The sequence below is a fragment of the Mauremys mutica genome, chromosome 15 (genome assembly GCF_020497125.1).
Source record: "Mauremys mutica isolate MM-2020 ecotype Southern chromosome 15, ASM2049712v1, whole genome shotgun sequence".
In the NCBI taxonomy this organism is placed as follows: Eukaryota; Metazoa; Chordata; order Testudines; family Geoemydidae; genus Mauremys; species Mauremys mutica.
In genome coordinates this window covers 16,854,559-16,876,549 of record NC_059086.1, presented here as the reverse complement: position 1 = coordinate 16,876,549, position 21,991 = coordinate 16,854,559, and the positions used below count along the sequence as shown (strand labels likewise).

Sequence of the window (21,991 nt, the reverse complement as noted above, 5' to 3'; positions counted from 1 at the left end):
ACCGCTGGGCCCGCACTGCGGTCGTTACCCCAGATCTGGCCAGGATCTCTGCTTTCAGCTGGGGGTAGTCTGCTGCAGCCTCTTCAGGAAGATCATAGTAGGCCTTCTGGGCCTCCCCACACAGGAATGGGGCAAGGATGCCAGATCACTGATCTCAAGGCCAGGCCTCCCATAGAGCTGTCCTCTCAAAGGCCAGAAGGTACGCCTCTACGTCATCCTCCCCTGTCATTTTCTGCAGCCAATGGCTGGCCCGTATGATCTGCGTCCCATCATGGCTGCGGTTCAGCTCTGTAAGGGTCTTTACCTGGTTTACCAGTTCCTGCAATGAAACTCGGTCTTGAGAAGCCTGGTCCATCAGCAGGCGATTAGTCTCTTGCTGCAGCCGCACTGCCTCCTGTGGGGCAGCTGCCTGGACACGGGTAGCCTCCTGCTGGGCCTCCGTAGCTTGTATCAATGCCCTTACTAAGTCATCCATTCCGGTGAAAAAAAAGTAAACCCTCTACCTTTTTTGTTTTAAATCACCCTCCTTCTTCCGCCGCGCTGTGCACACCAGATCCCACTCCTAACACCAGTTGTGACAAAGTTCCTCCTCTACCTTGGTGGGTCCTGCGCTTATTGGCAGATTTGCTCACCTCGGTGATCTTCCCCACAGTCTGGGTCAACTCCTCCTGTGTCTGATCAGGAGTTGGGAGGTTTGGGGGGAACCCGGGCCCGCCCTCTACTCCGGGTTCCAGCGCAGGGCCCTGTGGATTGCAGCTGTCTATAGTGCCTCCTGTAACAGCTGCATGACAGCTACAACTTCCTGGGCTACTTCCCCATGGCCTCCTCCAAACACCTTCTTTATCCTCACTACAGGACCTTCCTCCTGGTGTCTGATAACGCTTGTACTCCTCAGTCCTCCAGCAACACACCCTCTCACTCTCAGCTCCTTGCGCCTCTTGCTCCCAGCTCCTCACACGCACTTTCTCTCCTCTGGCTCCCCCTGGCCTGACTGGAGTGAGCTCCTTTTTAAACCCAGGTGCCCTGATTCGCCTGCCTTGATTGGCTGCAGGTGATCTAATTAGCCTGTCTGCCTTAATTGGTTCTAGCAGATTCCTGATTACTCTAGTGAAGCCCCTGCTCTGGTCACTCAGGGAACAGAAAACTACTCAGCCAGTGATCAGTATATTTACCCTCTACCAGACTCCTGTACCCCACTGGTTTGGGTCTGTCACAATATATATATATATTTAAAGATAACAATAGCACCTTTTGTAATAATATGGCCAAGAACAAAGATATCTAATAGTTAAAATATCAAAAGCTGTATTTATTGGAGAATAGCTGTGAGGTGAACAAGTGACATAATGAACATCATAGTGTCTAAGGCCAGAAGGAATCACTCTCATCATCTATAATATGGTCCAGAGAACTTCCCCCAAACAATTTGTGTTTTCATTATAACCCTTTTTCTTCAGTTGGAGACACCGGAACTACAATAAGTATTCCAGCAACAGAGCCAAATACTGAGCTAATATAACCCTATAGTCCTAATTAAGAGTAGGAATGGGAAGAAACGGGGTAGTGGTGGGGCTTTAGGGGAATGAATATAGTAGGGTGAACTTGCTGCAAAAGGATGTTGTGAAGACCAAAAATATAATGGGGTTCCAAAAAAAAAAAAGAATAAGATAAGTTCATGGAAGATACCTCCTTCAGTAGTTATTAACCAAGATGGTCAGGGATGCAAGCTAGTGCTCTGGGTGTCCCTCAGCCTCTGACCATCAGAAGCTGAGGCTGTATAACAGGGAATGGATCTTTAAAAAAATTCCCCTTCTGTTCATTCCCTCTGATGAATCAGGCTTTGGCCACTGTCAGAAAACAGGATACTGGGCTGGATGGATTATTGGTCTGACACAGTATGGCTGTTCTTAAATTGTGTCCCTACAGCCTTTGTTCCCTGTCCTCAGTAAAGTTCCCTGTGTTATGCTGTTATTTTTGAGTGTGGCCTTTCATTTGTTGGGACTTGTATTAGTGTTTTGTGTTGTTCGTGTGCTGGGTTATATTTATTGCAAATAGATAAGTAGTATTGGTCATTTTTCCAAGAGACACGACGCCTGTCTCCCAAGCACAGACAGGACTCACCTTGGGTGGAGGCATGAGGCGCTGAAATAAAGATCCAAGGACCCAATGCATGCCAGGAGGGGAGACAAGACACTCTGATTTGCAAGCAGCACACAAGGGGTGGGGGGGGGGAAGAGGGCTACATGAAATAAAATGTTGTCATTTCCCTCAGAGAGCTTTCTCTGCAGCAGGTGAGGCTAAAGGACTCCTTTGAGGCACAACAAAATTGGCAGGGAGTCAGGGACTGCAGGAGATGGGGAATTCCCCTGCTGCCAGTGACAGACAAGTTTGATTCTGAACCCAGGCTGCCTGCTTCTGTGAAGTATGGAGCATCCTCAATTCAAATTTGGCCAAATCCATAAATCTTATCCAGACGTAACATAACCTGTATGTTAGAATTGGGAAAAGTATAGAGAAGGGCAACAAAAATGATTACGGGTATGGAACAGCACCCATACGAGAAGAGATTTAAAAGACTAGGACTGTTCAGCTTGGAAAAGAGATGACAAAGGGGGAATATGACAGAGATCTATGAAATCATGAATGTTGTGGAGGAAGAGAAAAGGGAAAAGGGAAATATTATTTACCCATTTCCATAACACAAGAACTAGGGGTTATTTGATTAAATTAATAGGTTTAAAACAAACAAGCAAACAAAAGGAAGTACTTTTCACACAACACAATCAACCCATGGAACTCATTGCTAGGGGATATTAAAATTTGCTAAGTGTATTTTAAACATCTTGAACATCATAAATTAGCACCTTCAGTGAGGTTCATGTGGACAAATATTTGGATCCAGTACTTTTGCTATCAGTAAGTTTGACCAGCATTGTGTTCTCTCTGCTGCTGTCAGTCAGCTTCTCCTTTGTTTCATTCAAGCAAAATTAACCTCATACACTTGCAACACCACAGTTTTTTCATTGATTCCAAGGCCAAAAGGGACCATTGTGATCATCTAGTCTGATCACCTCTAGAACACAGGCCAGAGAACTGCCCCAAAATAATTCCTAGATCAGAGGTTTTTTTTAAAAAAAACATTCAATCTTGATTTAGAAATTGCCAGGGTTAGAGACACCACTGCAACCCTTGGTAAATTGTTCCAGTAGTTAATCACTCTTACTATTAAAAATTTACACATTATGCAAATTAAACAAAAGAACAGTGGAGGCTAACAGAGGGAGTTTGCCTGGGGACAGCCCACTGAGGCTTTCATCTTGTGGGCTTCTCTGAGTAGTTACTGCAACAGCTGAGGAAGCTCTTAGAAGGAAGAAATTATGGAAGGTGAGCATTCAGCTGTTGTAACCTGCACAGGTTGTGTCATGTTTGTCTTTTTTTCTCAGGACAGAAGTGACTTTGTCTGTACAAAGTTGAAGCTGGTCTCCATATTGGAAGAGAAGGTTTGAGGTCTGAAGAAACAAGTATCACTGCAGACTACGTGGCTCTGGGAAGAAGGATAAAGTAGTTTGAGGCGCAAGTGGTGTTCTCATCTATCCTCCCTGTGGCAGGAAAAGGCCAGGGTAGAGACCGTCGAATCGTGGAAATCAACGAATGGCTACGCAGATGGTGTCGGAGAGAAGGGTTTGGATTCTTTGACAATGGGATGGTCTTCCAAGAAGAAGGATTGCTAGGCAGAGACGGGCTCCACCTCACGAAGAGAGGGAAGAGCATCTTTGCAAGCAGGCTGGCTAACCTAGTGAGGAGGGCTTTAAACTAGGTTCACCGGGGGAAGGAGACCAAAGCCCCGAGGTAAGTGGGGATGTGGGATACCGGGAGAAAGCACAAGCAGGAGATTACAAGAGGGGAGGACTCCTGTCTCAGACCAAGAAAGCGGGACAATCAGCGGGTTATCTTAAATGCCTATACACTAATGCAAGAAGCCTGGGGAACAAGCAGGGAGAACTAGAAGTCCTGGCACAGTCAGGGAATTATGATGTAATTGGAATAACAGAGACTTGGTGGGATAACTCACATGATTGGAGTACTGTCATGGATGGATATAAACTGTTCAGGAAGGACAGGCAGGGCAGAAAAGGTGGGGGAGTTGCTTTGTACGTAAGAGAGCAGTATGACTGCTCAGAGCTCCAGTATGAAACTGCAGAAAAACCTGAGTGTCTCTGGATTAAATTTAGAAGTATGAACAACAAGGGTAATGTCGTGGTGGGAGTCTGCTACAGACCACCGGACCAGGGGGATGAGGTGGACGAGGCTTTCTTCCAGCAACTAACAGAAGTTGCTAGATCACAGGCCCTGGTTCTCATGGGTGACTTTAATCACCCCGATATCTGCTGGGAGAGCAATACAGCAGTGCACAGACAATCTAGGAAGTTTCTGGAAAGTGTAGGGGACAATTTCCTGGTGCAAGTGCTGGAGGAACCAACTAGGGGAAAAGCTCTTCTTGACCTGCTGCTCACAAACAGGGAAGAAATAGTAGAGGACGCAACAGTGGATGGGAACCTGGGGGGCAGTGACCATGAGATGGTCGAGTTCAGGATCCTGACACAAGGAAAAAGGGAAAACAGTAGAACAGAGACCCTGGACTTCAGAAAAGCAGACTTTGACTTCCTCAGGGAACTGATGGGCAAGGTCCCTTGGGAGAATAACATGACGGGGAAAGGAGTCGAGGGAAGCTGGCTGTATTTCAAAGAAACCTTATTGAGGCTGCAGGAACAAACCATCCCGATGTGTAGGAAGAGAAGTAAATATGGCAGGCGACCAGCTTGGCTTAACAGTGAAATCCTTGCTCGTCTTAAACACAAAAGAACAGCTTACAAGAAGTGGAAGATTGGACAAATAACCAGGGAGGAGTATAAAAGTATTGTTCAGGCATGCAGGTGTGAAATCAGGAAGGCCAAATCACACTTGGAGTTGCAGCTAGCTGGAGATGTTAGGAGTAACAAGAAGGGTTTCTTTAGGTATGTTAGCAACAGGAAGAAAGTCAAGGAAAGTGTGGGCCCCTTGCTGAATGAGGGAGGGAACCTAGTGACAGAGGATGTGGAGAAAGCTAGTGTACTCAATGCTTTTTTTTGCCTCTGTCTTCACAGACAAGGTCAGCTCCCAGACAGCTGCACTCTGCAGCACGGTATGGGGAGGAGGTGACCAGCTCTCTGTGGAGAAAGAAGTAGTTCGGGGCTATTTAGGAAAGCTAGACGAGCACAAGTCCATGGGGCCGGATGCGCTGCATCCGAGGGTGCTAAAGGAGTTGGCCGATGAGATTGCAGAGCCATTGGCCATTATCTTTGAAAAATCATGGCGATCGGGGGAGGTCCCGGATGACTGGAAAAAAGCTAATGTAGTGCCCATCTTTAAAAAAGGGAAGAAGGAAGATCCAGGGAACTACAGGCCAGTCAGTCTCACCTCAGTCCCTGGAAAAATCATGGAGTAGGTCCTCAAGGAATCAATTTTGAACCACTTAAAGGAGGGGAAAGTGATCAGGAACAGTCAGCATGGATTCACCAAGGGCAAGTCATGCCTGACTAACCTAATTGCCTTCTATGACGAGATAACCGGCTCTGTGGATGAGGGGAAAGCAGTGGATGTACTATTTCTGGATTTTAGCAAAGCTTTTGATACAGTCTCCCACAGTATTCTTGCCAGCAAGTTAAAGAAGTATGGGCTGGATGAATGGACGGTAAGGTGGATAGAAAACTGGCTAGATGGTCGGGCTCAACGGGTAGTGATCAATGGTTCCATGTCTAGATGGCAGCCGGTATCAAGTGGAGTGCCCCAAGGGTCGGTGCTGGGGCCGGTTTTGTTCAATATCTTCATTAACGATCTGGAGGATGGTGTGGACTGCACCCTTAGCAAGTTTGCAGATGACACTAAACTGGGAGGAGTGGTTGATACGCTGGAGGGTAGGGATAGGATACAGAGGGACCTAGACAAATTAGAGGATTGGGCCAAAAGAAATATGATGAGGTTCAACAAGGACAAGTGCAGAGTCCTGCACTTAGGACGGAAGAATCCCATGCACTGCTACAGACTAGGGACCGAATGGCTGGGTAGCAGTTCTGCAGAAAAGGACCTAGGGGTTACGGTGGACGAAAAGCTGAATATGAGTCAACAGTGTGCCCTTGTTGCCAAGAAGGCTAATGGCATTTTGGGTTGTATAAGTAGGGGCATTTCCAGCAGATCAAGGGATGTGATCATCCCCCTCTACTCAGCACTGGTGAGGCCTCATTTGGAGTACTGTGTCCAGTTTTGGGCCCCACACTACAAGAAGGATGTGGATAAATTGGAGAGAGTCCAGCGGAGGGCAACAAAAATGATTAGGGGGCTGGAGCACATGACTTATGAGGAGAGGCTGAGGGAACTGGGATTGTTTAGTCTGCAGAAGAGAAGAATGAGGGGGGATTTGATAGCTGCTTTCAACTACCTGAAAGGGGGTTCCAAAGAGGATGGATCTAGACTGTTCTCAGTGGTAGAAGATGACAGAACAAGGAGTAATGGTCTCAAGTTGCAGAGGGGGAGGTTTAGGTTGGATATTAGGAAAAACTTTTTCACTAGTAGGGTGGTGAAGAACTGGAATGGGTTACCTAGGGAGGTAGTGGAATCTCCTTCCTTAGAGGTTTTTAAGGTCAGGCTTGACAAAGCCCTGGCTGGGATGATTTAGTTGGGTTTGGTCCTGCTTTGAGCAGGGGGTTGGACTAGATGACCTCCTGAGGTCCCTTCCAACCCTGAGATTCTATGATTCTATGATTCTATGATTCTAAGTATTGACTCTGCATTGCATAATAGAAAATGAGATTTCTGGACAGATGTCAGGAGATGCTTCTACGGCCACAACGTTCTGAAGATCCAGAGCAGGATGGACAGAAGGGACAGAGGGACAGTGAAGAAATCTGGCAGCATGTGACCTCCAGAAGGAGAAAGAGGAGTGTCCATGTCCCACCAATGGAGATGCAGGTGAGTAACCATTTCCATGTTCTCTCCACAGGTACTAATGGAGAGAGTGGACTAGATGATACATCTGAGGGAAGGGAGCAGAAGGAGACTCCACTGATTGGAAGGCATAAGATTCACTGTCCTAAGGATGAGGGTTCCACGACCACTGCTCCCAAGAGAAGGAGGTGGGTGGCAGTGGTTGGAGACTTCCTCCTCAGGGGGATTGAGTCATCTGTTTGCTGCCCCGACCAGGAAAACCGAGAGGTCTGGTACTTGCCATGAGCTAGGATTCATGATGTGATGGAGAGACTGCCGAGACTCATCAAGCCCTCGGATTGCTCCCCTTCCTTCTTTTCCATGTGGGCACCAATGATACTGCCAAGAATGACCTTGAGTGGATCACTGCAGACTACGTGGCTCTGAGAAGAATGATAAAGGAGTTTGAGGTGCAAGTGGTGTTCTCCTCATCCTCCCTGTGCAAGGAAAAGGCCTGGGTAGAGACCGTCGAATCGTGGAAGTCAACGAATGGCTATGCAGGTGGTGTTGGAAAGAAGGCTTTGGATTCTTTGACCATGGGATGGTTTTCCAAGAAGGAGGAGTGCTAGGCAGAAATGGGCTCCACATAAGAAAGAGAGGGAAGAGCATCTTCACAAGCAGGCTCGCTAACCTAGTGAGGAGGGCTTTAAACTAGGTTCACTGGGGGAAGGAGACCAAAGCCCTGAGGTAAGTGGGGAAATGGGATCCTGGGAGGAAGCAGGAGAGCACAAGAGGGGAGAACTCCTGTCTCATACTGAGAAAGCAGGATGATTGAGTTATCTTAAGTGCCTATACACAAATACAAGAAGCCTAGGAAACAAGCAGGGAGAACTGGAAGTCCTGGCACAGTCAAGGAACTATGATGTGATTGGAATAACAGAGACTTGGTTGGATAACTCACACGACTGGAGTACTGTCATGGATGGATATAAACTGTTCAGGAAGGACAGGCAGGGCAGAAAAGGTGGGGAAGTTCTATTGTATGTAAGAGAGGAGTATGATTGCTCAGAGCTCCAGTATGAAACTGCAGAAAAACCTGAGAGTCTCTAGATTAAGTTGAAAATTGTGAGCAACAAGGGTGATGTTGTGGTGGGAGTCTGCTATAGACCACCAGACCAGGGGGATGAGGTGGATGAGGCTTTCTTCCAGCAACTAGCAGAAGTTACTAGATTGCAGGCCCTGGTTCTCATGGGAGACTTTAATCACCCTTATATCTGCTGGAAGAGCAATACAGCGGTGCACAGACAATCCAGGAAGTATTTGGAAAATGTAGCGGACAATTTCCTGCTGCAAGTGCTGGAGGAACCAACTAGGGGCAGAGCTTTTCTTGACCTGCTGCTCACAGACTGAGAAGAATTAGTAGGGGAAGCAAAAGTGGATGGGAACCTTGGATGCGGTGACCATGAGATGGTCGAGTTCAGGATCCTGACACAAGGAAGAAAGGAGAGCAGCAGAATACAGACCCTGGACTTCAGAAAAGCAGACTTTGAGTCCCTCAGGGAATAGATGGGCAGAATCCCCTGGGAGAATAACATGAGGGGGAAAGAAGTCCAGGAGAGCAGGCTGTATTTTAAAGAATCCTTATTGCGGTTACAGGAACAAACCATCCCGATGTGTAGAAAGAATAGTAAATATGGCAGGTGACCAGCTTGGTTTAACAGTGAAATCCTTGCTGATCTTAAACACAAAAAAGAAGATTACAAGAAGTGGAAGATTGGACAAATGACCAGGGAGGAGTATAAAAATATTGCTCAGACATGCAGGAGTGAAATCAGGAAGGCCAAATTGCACTTGGAGATGCAGCTAGCAAGAGATGTTAAGAGTAATAAGAAGGGTTTCTTCGGGTATGTTAGCAACAAGAAGAAAGTCAAGGAAAGTGTGGGCCTGTAGCAGGGTGGACCCCTGCTCCTGCCCTGAAGGGATTAAAAACAGCCCTGGGAAGGGGCTGTGGCTGGAGAAAGCAGCCTTTAGGCTGGGGCAAGAAGCCTGGGCTGATTGGGGAAAATAGGCTCAGCTGTGGCCATGCCCCAATCAGGCCCAGCTGGCCCCTATAAGAGACTGTGAGCCAGAAGCCCAAGGAGTCTCTCTTTGCCTTTAGAGGGAGAAAGGCCTGACTGCAGGGAGCTACAGACAAAGTACCTGAGGGGAGCAGGGCTGGGGACAGGCAGAGGAGCTGAGGAGCTCCAGTCTGGAAAGCCCCAGGCTGCGGCCTAGCAGAGGGCTAACAGGTACTGGGGGTTGCAGAGGGCAGCCCAGGGGTAGGCCAAGGCAGCAGGTTCAAACCCTCCTTGCCAGTGATGAGTAGGCTGACACTGCAGTCTGCCCCAAAGCGTGGGGCTAGATAATGACTGGCAGTAGCCATATACTGAGGCAAGGTGGGGATAGAGGGTGGGGTTTCCCTGGGGAGGGGAGACCCTGAGAGAAAAGGGTTACTGCCGGGGGCAGCACCCCATGTAAAAGGGCACTGGGTCCAGGGAGGGACCCGGGGGCCAGAGGACAAGCGGATCACTGGCCTGCAGAGGGCCCTCCAGAGCTGGAATGAGCTAATTCCCTGGAGTCACCAGCAGGAGGCGCCGCAGGGGTGAGTCCGGCCCGTCTACAGGGCGCCTTAATGAATGAGGGAGGCAATCTAGTGACAGAGGATGTGGAAAAAGCTAATGGACTCAATGCTTTTTTTGCCTCTGTGTTCACGAACAAGGTTAGCTCCCAGACTGCTGCACTGGGCAGCACAGTATGGGGAGGAGGTGACCAGCCCTCTGTGGAGAAAGAAGTGGTTCGGGACTATTCAGAAAAACTGGATGAGCATAAGTCCATGGGGCCGGATGCGCTGCATCCGAGGGTGCTAAAGGAGTTGGTGGATGGGATTGCAGAGCCATTGGCCATTATCTTTGAAAACTCATGGCAAATGGGGGAGGTCCCGGATGACTGGAAAAAGGCTAATGTAGTGCCCATCTTTAAAAAAGGGAAGGAGGAGGATCCAGGGATCTACAGGCCAGTCAGCCTCACCTCATTCCCTGGAAAAATTATGGAGCAGGTCCTCAAGGAATCAATTCTGAAACACTTAGAGGAGAGGAAAGTGATCAGGAACAGTCAGCATGGATTCACCAAGGGCAAGTCATGCCTGATTAACCTAATTGCCTTCTATGAGGAGATAACTGGGTCTGTGGATGAGGGGAAAGCAGTGGATGTGTTAGTCCTTGACTTGAGTAAAGCTTTTGATATGGTCTCCCACAGTATTCTTGCCGCAAATTAAAGAAGTATGGGCTAGATGAATGGACTATAAAGTGGATAGAAAGCTGGCAAGATTGTCGTGCTAAACGGGTAGTGATCAATGGTTCCATGTCTAGTTGGCAGCTGGTTTCAAAAGGAGTGCCCCAAGGGTTGGTCCTGGGGCTGGTTTTGTTCAATATCTTCATTAATGAGCTGGAGGATGGCATGAACTGCACTCTCAGCAAGTTTGCAGATGACACTAAACTGGGAGGAGTGGTAGATACACTGGAGGGTAGGGATCAGCTCAGGGGCGGCTCCAGGCACCGGCACGCCAAGCGCGTGCCTGGGGCGGCAACTCACAGGGGGCGCTCTGCCAGTTGTCGCAAGGGCAGCAGGCAGGTTGCCTTCGGCGGCTTGCCTGCGGAGGGTCCACTGGTCCCACGGCTTTGGCGGACCTCCCGCAGGCATGCCGCCAAAGCCACGGGACGGGTACCTCCTGTAGGCAAGCCCCTGAAGGCAGCCTGCCTGCCGTGCTTGGGGCGGCAAAATACCTAGAGCCGCCCCTGGATCAGATACAGAGGGACCTAGACAAATGAGAGGATTTGGCCAAAAGAAATCTGATGAGGTTCAACAAGGACAAGTGCAGAGTCCTGCACTTAAGATGGAAGAATCCTATGCACTGCTTCAGACTAGGGACCGAATGGCTAGGCAGCAGTTCTGCAGAAAAGGACCTAGGGGTTACAGTGGACGAGAAGCAGGATATGAGTCAACAGTGTGCTCTTGTTGCCAAGAAAGCTAACAACATTTGGGCTGTATAAGTAGGGGCACTGCCAGCAGATTGAGGGACATGATCATTCCCCTCTATTCGACACTGCTCAGGCCTCATCTGGAGTACTGTGTCCAGTTTTGGGCCCCACACTACAAGAAGGATGTGGAAAAATTGGAAGAGTCCAGCAGAGGGCAACAAAAATGATTAGGGGGCTGGAGCACATGACTTATGAGGAGAAGCTGAGGGAACTGGGATTTTTTAGTCTACAGAAGAGAAGAATGAGGGGGGATTTGATAGCTGCTTTCAACTATCTGAAAGGCGGTTCCAAAGAGGATGGATCTAGACTGTTCTCAGTGGTACCAGAAGACAGAACAAGGAGTAATGGTCTCAAGTTGCAGTGGGGAAGGTTTAGATTGGATATTAGGATAAACTTTTTCACTAGGAGGGTGGTGAAGCACTGGAATAGGTTACCTAGGGAGGTGGTGGAATCTCTCTCCTTAGAGGTTTTTAAGGTCAGGCTTGACAAAGCCCTGGCTGGGATGATTTAGTTGGGAATTGGGCCTGCTTTGAGCAGGGGGTTGGACTAGATGACCTCCTGCGGTCCCTTCCAACCCTGATACTCTATGAGTCTATGATTCTATGATAAGTTAACTTACTTTTCCATATTCCAAGAAAAAGGATGATGGTCACAGCAATAAACAGCAATAAACAGGCACCTATGGAAAGATAGAAGATGTTACTATCACCACCATGTAGCCTCAAACAGTTTTGGCCCTAAACAATGATGCACTTTTGATGGGGTATGAACAATGATGAAGTATGAACAGATGTCCCTGCCAGGAGGTGTGGACTCTACCTAAGGCCTTAGCTACACTGGAGATTTGCAGAGCTGGTGGTGGCTTTACAATGCTGCAACTCACTCACCGTTCACACTTGCAAGGCACATACAGCACTGTATCTCCCTGGCTACAGCGCTGGTTGTACTCCACTTCGACGAGAGGAATAAAGACTATAGCGCTGCTGATGCAGCGCTGCTCCGCCAGTGTGGCCACCAAAAGCGCTGTTATTGGCCTCCAGAGCTATTAGGAGGTATCCCAAAATGCCTGTTCAGCCACTCTGCTCATCAGTTCGAACTCTACTGCCCTGGCCTCAGGTGACCAACCATCAGACCCGCCCTTTAAATGCCCCTGGAATTTTAAAAATCCCCTTCCTGTTTGCTCAGCCAGGTGTGGAGTGCAATCAGTGAATCTTTCCAGGTGACCATGTCTCCACGCAGCAAACGAGCCCCAGCATGGAGCAATGACGAGTTGCTGGACCTCATCAGTTTTGGGGGGAGGAAGCTGTGCAGTCCCAGCTGCGCTCCAGCCGTAGGAATTACATTACCTATGGGCAGATATCAAGGGCCATGCTGGAAAGGGGACATGTCCAGGACGCGCTGCAGTGCAGGGTTAAAGTGAAGGAGCTGTGGAGTGCCTACTGCAAAGCCCGCGAGGGAAACCGCCACTCTGGTGCCGCCCCCACGACCTGCCATTTTTACAAAGAGCTGGACGTAATACTTGGGGGTGACCCCACCTCCACTCCGAGGACCATGATGGACACTCCAGAGCTGGGGGAGGAGGAGGAGGAAAGCGAGAGTGAGGGTACTGGGGTGGGGGGGGAGACACCTCGGAGTCCCTGGAGGCATGCAGTCAGGAGCTCTTCTCAAGCCAGGAGGAAGGTAGCCAGTTGCATCAGCTGGTACTTGGTGGAGGACAAACAGAGGAACGGGTTCCTGGTAAGCGGCTTTTATTTTTAGGATGGAAATTTTTTGGGAAAGGAGGGAGGGTTAGGGCTGCATTTATGCATCCCTAGACGTGGAGTAGTGCATTGATGTGGTCTATCACGTCGTGGTAATCGGCCTCGGTAATCTCTTCAAAAGTTTCAGCCAGAGCGTGGGGAATGTGCTTGCGCCAGTTTATTGGGAGAGCCACTACGGTCCTTGTCCCAGTCAGGCTAAAGCGTCTGCGCCATTGTGCCGCAAGGGGTGGGGGGACCATTGTGCACACAGGCAAGCTGCATAAGGGCCAGGGCGGAATCCTGTAGAAGACCCTCCCTTGCTTCCCAGGTGACCCGCAGAAGCGCAATATCTTCCAGGATAAACTCCTGTGGAAAATGTTGGGATAGTGTTCAGTGTAGGTGCCCACAGCAGCTGTTTGCTTTCCCCAATGCACAGAAATCCCAGTACAGCCCTGAAACAATCAGTCCCCCTTACTCACCATTTCAGGGCTCCTGTGGGTTATGTGTGCTCTCTTTGGGAAGGGAAAATTATGCTATTGTGAAGACTGTTACTGTGCCCTCCTTAACTGCGGGGGAATAACTCTGGTGTAAACAATGCTGCCTCTGTTAAGTGTTGCATTTTGCCTTTACGGATGCAACCTTGAGATCTCGGCTGTCCGTGTTATCGCCGGCTGAGAGACTACAAAACCTATGGAAGAAGCCACGAAAAAGAAAAGAAAACATGCTGCAAGAAGTTATGCAACAATCTCTCACAGAGAATCAAAAAGCACAGGACTGGAGGGAAAGGGAAAGCAGTATCCGCAAGAAAAACACAGCGCACAGGAAGAAAAGTACGAAGCAGCTGATAAGCATCCTGGAGCGCCAAGCAGACTCTATCCAGGCGCTTGTAACCATGCAGGCGGAGCACTACCGCGCCTGACCACCCCCTGCCGCCCTTGTCCCAAAGCTCTTTCCCTTGTGCCCCCATGTTAGCTCAAAACCCCCTTCCCCAGCATCTGGGTTCTTACCACCACCAGCTGCCTCGAACACCTGTACGTTCATCAACCAGCCCTGAGAACTACGACACTTACCCTCTGCAGTCAACCCCCATCACCATGCAGTATAGCCATCCTGAAGTGCAGCAGTCATTGCACAGCACTCCAGACAGGACATATTAAAACCTGTCACTGTACAATTCCTCACCCCACCCCCCTGCCCTTTCAGATTCTCAAAAAGTTGTGTGTCTGTCAATAAAGTAATTTTCTTTTCAATAAATGAATTATTGGCTTTGAAAACAGTCTTTATTATTGCAGAAAGTCAAAGATACCTTAGCCCAGGAAAGAAACAGGCACTGCAAATCAGCTTAGGAAACACAGATTCCTACTAACATTATAACCACTGCACTTCACTCCCGTGCAAGGCAACAAACATTACTGTTGGTTTTCAGCCTCAAATTCCTCCCTCAAGGCATCCCTAATCCTTGCAGCCTGTGCTGGGCCTCTCTAGTAGCCCTGCTCTCTGGCTGTGCAAATTCAGCCTCCAGGCGTTGAACCTCGGAGGTCCATGCCTGACTGAATCTTTCACCCTTCCCTTCACAAATATTATGGAGGGTACAGCATGCGGATATAACCGCTGGGATGCTGCTTTCCCCCAAGTTCAGCTTCCCATACAGAGATTTCCAGCACCCCTTTAAATGGCCAAAAGCACACTCCACACTCATTTGGCACCGGCTCAGCCTGTAGTTGAACCATTCCTTGCTGCTGTCAAGGCTCCCTGTGTACGGTTTCATGAGTCACGGCATTAATGGGTAAGCAGGGTCTCCAAGGATCACAATGGGCATTTCAATGTCCCCTAATGCGATCTTCCGGTCTGGGAAAAAAGTCCAGGCCTGCAGCTTCCAGAAGAGGCCAGTGTTCCGAAAGATGCATGCATCATGCACCTTTCTGGGCCAGCCTGTGTCAATATCAATGAAATGCCCACGGTGATCCACAAGCACCTGGAGAACCATAGAGAAATACCCCTTCCGATTAACATACTCGGATGCTAGGTGGGGTAGTGCCAGAATAGGAATATGCGTACCATCTATCGCCCCTCCACAGTTAGGGAAACCCATTTGTGCAAAGCCATCCACAATGTCCTGCACGTTCCCCAGAGTCATGGTTCTTCTTAGCAGGATGTGATTAATGGCCCTGCAAACTTGCATCAACACGATTCCAACAGTCGACTTTCCCACTCCAAACTGGTTCCTGACCGATCGGTAGCTGTCTGGAGTTGCCAGCTTCTAGATTGCAATAGCCACCCGCTTCTCCACCTGCAATCTCGTGTCCTTGTGCCACAGGGTTGGGGCGAGCTCCTCACACAGTCCCATGAAAGTGGCTTTTCTCATCCGAAAGTTCTGCAGCCACTGCTCGTCATCCCAGACTTCCATGATGATGTGATCCCACCAGTCACTGCTTGTTTCCTGAGCCCAAATGTGGCGTTCCACGGTGCTGAGCATGTCTGTGAATGCCACAAGCAATTTCGTGTCGAACGCGTCATGCGACTCGCTATCATTGTCGGACTCTTCACTGTCACTTTGGATCTTAAAGAATAGCTCAACTGCCAAACGTGATGTGCTGGCGAGACTCGTCAGCATACTCCTCAGCAGTTCGGGCTCCATTTCTTGCAGACTGAAACGGAACACAGAATCGCGCTGCAGAGAAACTATTGAAAGATGCAAGATGGCACGAAACGTGGACGAAAAAACAAGGATTGCTGGGATGTGAAGCGATGCATCATGGGGTGTTGGGACAGGAAGCAAAATGACCCGCACCCTCCACCCCTTCCCACAACCCACGGCGCCAGTATGGGAAGAGGTGCTCTGTGGGATAGCTGCCCATAATGCATCACTCCCAACAGCGCTGCAAATGTGGCCACACTGCAGCACTTTCTCTACACAGCTGTACGAAGACAGCTTTAACTCCCAGCACTGTACACCTGCAAGTGTAGCCAAACCCTAAGGGTCCCCAGTCTGGTTTTACCTGTTCCTCCCCACTGTTCAAAGACAGAGCAAAATAGGCTCCATTAGGAGTCTTGTTATTTTAAGTGCTCAGTAAAAGCTGAAATCACATGTGGTGGGACAGCGTTTCTGCCCAGCCTGCTAAGAGCTAAAAGTCACTAGGAGCCGACAATCACTAAGGTCAGGTCTACACTAAGAGCGGGGGTCGAACTAGGGTACGCAAGTTCAGCTACGTGAATAGCGTAGCTGAATTTGAAGTACCCTAGTTCAAACTACTCACCCGTCCACACGCCGCGGAATCGAAGTCCGCAGCTCCAAGGTCGACTCCGCCACCGCCTTTTGCAGTGGTGGAGTACCGAAGTCGACCCCGGTGCTTCCGGAGTTCGAACTATCGCGTCCAGATTAGACGCGATAGTTCGAACTCCGAGAAGTCAAACTCACCGCGTCGACCCGGCTGGTAAGTGTAGACTAGCCCTAAGAGTTGGGTGGACTCTCAAGAGACTGACCTGCAGAGGTCACAGCAGAGAGGCAGATGGCAGAAGGTGACTGGCGCCTGCAACAAGTGGGGGAGGAATAATGGTTGGTAGAGCGGCCAGCAGGGGAGAAACTGTGGTTGGCAGGGAGGGCAGTAGGGATCAACAGCGACTGGTGGGGCAGCCACCCAGAGCAAGTGCTCAGATGGCACAGCAAGCAAGGTGCCTTCTTCCCCGGATGGGAGATGAACTCACACAGATGCACCTCTGAACCCTGGGTCCTAACCAAGGGCAATGACTGTGAGTGGGGTGTGGTGAAGGAGCAGAGAGGGGCACAGAAAGGAAGTTTTGGTTGTAGAACTCAAGAACAGGAGGCAGAAGACTCTGTCCCACGTACTCTGGGGTGGGTGTCCTGCTCACAGTTTTATCTTTATCAAACCTGATTGTGGCATTTTCCCCAGTTAATATTGGATGACTTCCCTCCTTTCATTAAAAGTTTCTTTCCTACACATAGACTCTGTGCTGCGAATGGAGAAGTATTGCCTCTCAGAGACACCCTGGGGTGTCATTTTCCCAGGTTACTGGGTGGGGGCTCAAGCCAGTTTTGTGTTGTATTGTTGAAAAGGAACCCCTAGATATTGATCCCAGCCCTGGTTGCTGCCGGCTCCATCTGGCAGAAGGGTTACAATAGAATAAATATTAGCCATGTTGGTGATCTGCTCTTCCTGTTGAGTGTCTTTTACATGCTCCAGTGAGCCTCAGCCAAACTAAACCCCTCCACACTAAGTTATTCTCCCCCACAAAAGGGGAGGGTTCAGCTGACCACCATGCTGTTGCCTTTCACCCAGATGTCAGAATGCCCTTTAGCTGGTCCTGGGATCCATACAACTGCAAATGCTGGAGGGACTTGTGTGGGGGAAGTGGGGATAATGCACATTTCTCCCCTTCCTACCCCCTCTGATTGCACCGACAGCACAATACTTCACTTCTTTAACCTTTAACAGGTAGTTACCTTCCTGCCTGGCCCTTACTCAATGAACGTTTCAGTCATTATCACTGAACATTTGCTTCATTTTCAGAAAACTCAGAGAAGACAATAGGTAAGTCTGAGTCTTATTTCTCTTATATGTAGTCTGGTCAATATACACAAATCTTGTATAGTGGAAAGTGGAACCATTTATTTTTAAACTTCTCTGCTCTCTCCTGCTTTCATGATCCCTTTTTCCTGGCTTCACAAGAGCATCTCTGAATATTTGCGAGATATGAGGAGAGTTGCTTTTCTATTCTGGCATTTTTCAATGAACACTTCTATGCTGTTCAGTGTCCTCTAGAAATGTAACTCTCCAGAAAACAAATATTGTATGAAAGAAAATGTTCATATGAAAAAGACTGCACATGGAAACAGAAAATGGAACATCATTCATTACATAAATAATATCATGACACTTTTAATAGATGATGCCCATATTAGGAGAGTTGGATTGTGTCCTATTGAGCTTTTTGCTATTTTATAGTGACTATGAAGGTTTTGCCAAAATTGTTCAAAAAAGGTTGGGCTCTAATCTCTCTTCTAACCTTCTGTACAGGGGGTTGGGCATATGACTAGCCTCATAGACTGAATAGCTGATGAAGGCTTTTTGCTTAAAAGTTTTCATTCCAGACATTGCCCCTCTTTCCATTATCAAACATTTCTGCGTCATAGTTCCAAACCTGTACTGGGGAAGGGGAGTGAGTTGCAGAACCACATTGCCCAGGGGAGACCTCTCATAGGGATTGTGATCTAAGGGGGGAACAGTTCCTCCTTGAGATCCCAGGCATGGAGAGGACAAAGCACTCTTAGCGCCCTGCTGCCAGAGACGAGGGAGGCCAGGAAACTGCTGTGCCTATCACACATGCCTCACTGGGGAAATGCCAGCCTCTTCCCCCTTCCAACTGCAGCCATCAGAGAAAACTTAAGTTTGTCCTCCCTCGGTTGATCAGGGGAAAAAAAGCAACAAATGCTTTTCATTATATTCACTGTATGATCTGATAAGGAGCCTAATCCTGCTCCTTCTCATGTAAATCTTTTTTATTGATTTAACTGGGAGCAGAACTGGGCCCTTTATTACATAATTATAATTCTTTTTCAAGAGCACAACCTGATACACCCTCAAATGTGTGATTGTAAAGTTCATGTTTTCCCCTTGGTTTTGTCCTATGAAAAACGCACAAGGGTTTGCACATGTGATTCTGTCCCAGAAGAGAGAGAACTCAAGGAAGACAGAGGAAACCTCTCCCTCATACATGTGACATTGATATAAAATCACTGCAGGCTTAAGGCCACATCCAAATTCACTGAAGTCAATGGGAGACTTTCCATTCACTTCAGTGGATTCTGAATCAGACATTTGACATCAGATTCACAGAAGAATGTAGCCATCTCAGTGCCTCTTTAGGTGCCTAAGGCCTAGTCTACACTACGAGGTTATGTCGAATTTAGCAGTGTTAAATCAAATTAACCATGCACCCGTCCACATAACAAAGCCATTTAATTCAACATAAAGGGTTCTTAAAATCGATTTCTGTACTCCTCCCCGACGAGTGAAGTAATGCTGAAATCGATATTGCCGGTTCGAATCAGGATTAGTGTGGACCCAATTCAACGGTATTGGCCTCCGGGAGCTATCCCAGAGTGCACCATTGTGACCACTCTGGACAGCACTTTCAACTCAGATGCACTAGCCAGGTGTACAGGAAAAGCCCTGTGAACTTTTGAATCTCATTTCCTGTTTGGCCAGTCAAGCTCATGAGCACAGGTGACCGTGCAGAGCTCATCATCACCGGTAACCATGCATTCCGAGAACTGAAAAAGAGCTCCCGCATGGACCGTACGGGAGGTACTGGATCTCATCGCTGTATGGGTAGATTAATCTGTTCTAGCAGAACTCCGTTCCAAAAGACAGAATGCCAAAACATTCGGAAAAAATCTCCAAGGCTATGATGGACAGAGGCCACAACAGGGACTCAACACAGTGTTGCATGAAACTTAGGAAGCTGAGACAAGCGTACCAGAAAGCCAAAGAATCAAATGGATGCTCATGGAGGGACAGGCGACTGACAACTGTAGCCGTCCCACAGTTCCCGCACTCTCCGAGAAACCAAATTCTGGGTTGAGCTCCCAAAGCCTGAAGGGTCAAAAACATTGCTGTGGGTGGTTCAGGGTACATGTTGTCAGGCCACCTCCCCTCCCTCCCTCCCTCTGTGAAAGCAAAGGGGAAAAATTGTTTCTTGCCTTTTTTCACTGTCACTGTATGTCTACTGGATGCTGCTGGCAGATGTGGTGCTGCAGCGCTACACAGCAGCATCCCCTTGCCTTGCCTTGCCTTGCCTTGCCTTGCCTTGCGGACAGCAGACGGTGCAGTATGACTGGTAACCATCATCATCCTGTGGCTGCTCCTGGCTGGCCTCAGTAAGGTCGGTCGGGGGTGCCTGGACAAAAAATGGGAATGACTTCAGGTCATTCTCTCTTTAAGTTTTGTGTAATGAAGATTCAGTCCTGCCTGGAATATCATGCCAGCTGGAGGTTCTCCCAGTCAGCAGCACCGCTCGATCGCACCTACCCCAGCCTACCCCTTGCTCCCAGGGCTCACAATCAGATACTTAGACCTCTACATTTTGCTGCAAATATCAAAATAAATCTGCCATTTAGAACTGTCCTCAAACATACATATCCTGGGACATTTTGTATTTTGCCAGTGTCAACCAAAGGCCCACACACAAATGGAGATTCAGTCCTGCCTGTGCTTCTATCCAAGTGCTTATCACAGATTCCCATTTTCAGCTATAGGCTGAGCAAGTGCAGATTAGTGATTCACTCTACTTCGCTGTAATCCCTCCCCTCCCCTCTTTGATCTCTGCTTGGAGAGCTAATAAAGTCAGTGTTGTTTCAAATTTATCAAATGAATGGGGGGATAACTGCCAAGGTAGTCTGGGAGGGGTGGGGGAGGAGGGAAGCAATGGTGGGGTTGTTGCAGTGGCACCCCCTAGAATGGCATGCAGCTCATCATTTCTGCGGGATGTCTGGGGCTCTGACCTAGAGTGGCCGTTTGCCTCTCTGGTTCTTTAGTAGGCTTGCCTGATATTCTAGGCAGAATTGACTCTCCATTACACAAAACTTAAAGAAGAGAATGACTAGGGGAGTCATTCCCATTTTTCTCCAGGTGCCCCCGACCGACCTCACTGAGGCTGGCCAGGAGCACCCATGACAGCAGCAGATGGTACAGTATGACTGGTAACCGTCTTTGCCAACTTGCAAAGCAGCAGATGGTAAAGTATGGCAGGTAACCATCTCTGCTAACTTGCAAAGGCAAGGGGATGCTGCTGTGTAGTGCTGCAATAACACATCTGTCAGCAACATCCAGTAGACATACGGTGACAGTGAAAAAAGGCTGAACGGGCTCCATGGTTGCCGTGCTATGGTGTCTGCCTGAGCAATCCAGGGAAAAGGGGGCAAAATGATTGTCTCCTGTTGCTTTCACGGAGGGAGGATTAACTGACGACATTTACCTATAACAACCCGCGACAAATTTTTGGCCCCATCAGGCATTGGGGGCTTAACTCAGAATTCCAATGGTCAGCGGGGACTGCGGGAACTGTGGGAGAGCTACCACAGTGCACCGCTCAGAAAGTCAACGCTTGCCATGGTGCCATGGATGCACACCGCCGAATTAATGTGCTTAGCGTGGATGCATGCACTCGACTTTATACAATCGGTTCCCAAAAATTGACTTCTGTAAAATCGGACCAATTTCGTAATGTAGACATACACTAGGTCCAGCGTTGAAGCATCACTGACATTCTCAAAGCCAAATCTCAACTACCAGCTAACCCTGTAAGTGACTGAAGTCCCCATGGTTTCATTTTGCTCTGTTTGAGCTTGGAGCTGGGAGAGGAGCACCACAGCCTGAAGACATAGGATGAAGGGACAGGCAGGAGGGGTAGATATAGAATCGGGTATCTGTTGCTGATGAATTCCAACACCCACTTGTCTGAAGTGATATTTCGCCATGTTGGGTAGAATGCAGTCAGATGGTCAGCAAACTGATGGATAGTTTCTTATGGTGGCAGCACATGGTCTAGGTGAAGGTGTCTAAGGGACGCGCCCAAATTCTCAAAACTGAGGTTTTGAGGTAAGTTGGTGGGATGTAGACGATTGTGATGGGGGCTGTCTACATTTATGAGGAGGTCTCTGTTATCTCCACTGCAGGTCATGGTGTCATTGAATTAGAAGGAAAGCCAGAGGTCAAGATCTTGGGGTAGGGTGATATCTACCCGGTCTTTTCTTCTGTGCTGTGTATAAATGCTGAGTGATCTCAATGTTGCTTTTGAATCTTTTAGGGAATGGAGGGATTCATCAATTCAGCTGGCAAATAGTTTGGAGCTTTTGAATGGCAGATCCTCTAATGTGGCCTGCACTTCCTTCGGGAATCCCAAACAGTGTAGCCATGAACTCCATCTCATGACCACTGATACTGCTATTGACAAAGCCTCATAATAGGAAATTCTGAATTATAGAGTTTCCGTTGAGAGAGATGTCTTTTTCCAGCCTTTATCACTGGGGGGCATTTTGGAGTGATGTTGTCTCCCCCTTTCATTCACCTCATTGACCACCAGAGAGTTAGGTGTGGGATGTGAAAATAAGAAGTCCATGTCCATTGCATTAGCAGATGATGGGGGGTTGGAGTTGGCATCACTGCGGCGTCCGGTGAAGATGATGAGAAGTTGGTT

At 48.6% G+C, this 21,991-nt stretch overlaps 1 protein-coding gene across 1 annotated transcript in view; it reads right to left on the bottom strand.

Moving 5' to 3' along the window:
- Window positions 1-21,991, bottom strand: part of LOC123349807 (butyrophilin subfamily 2 member A1-like) — a 143,471-nt gene that overhangs the window by 35,676 nt on the left and 85,804 nt on the right. Inside the window, exon 23 of the mRNA XM_044987994.1 lies at window positions 11,656-11,715. Coding sequence (XP_044843929.1) covers window positions 11,656-11,715 — 60 coding nt within the window. The remainder of the gene's footprint in view (window positions 1-11,655; window positions 11,716-21,991) is intronic.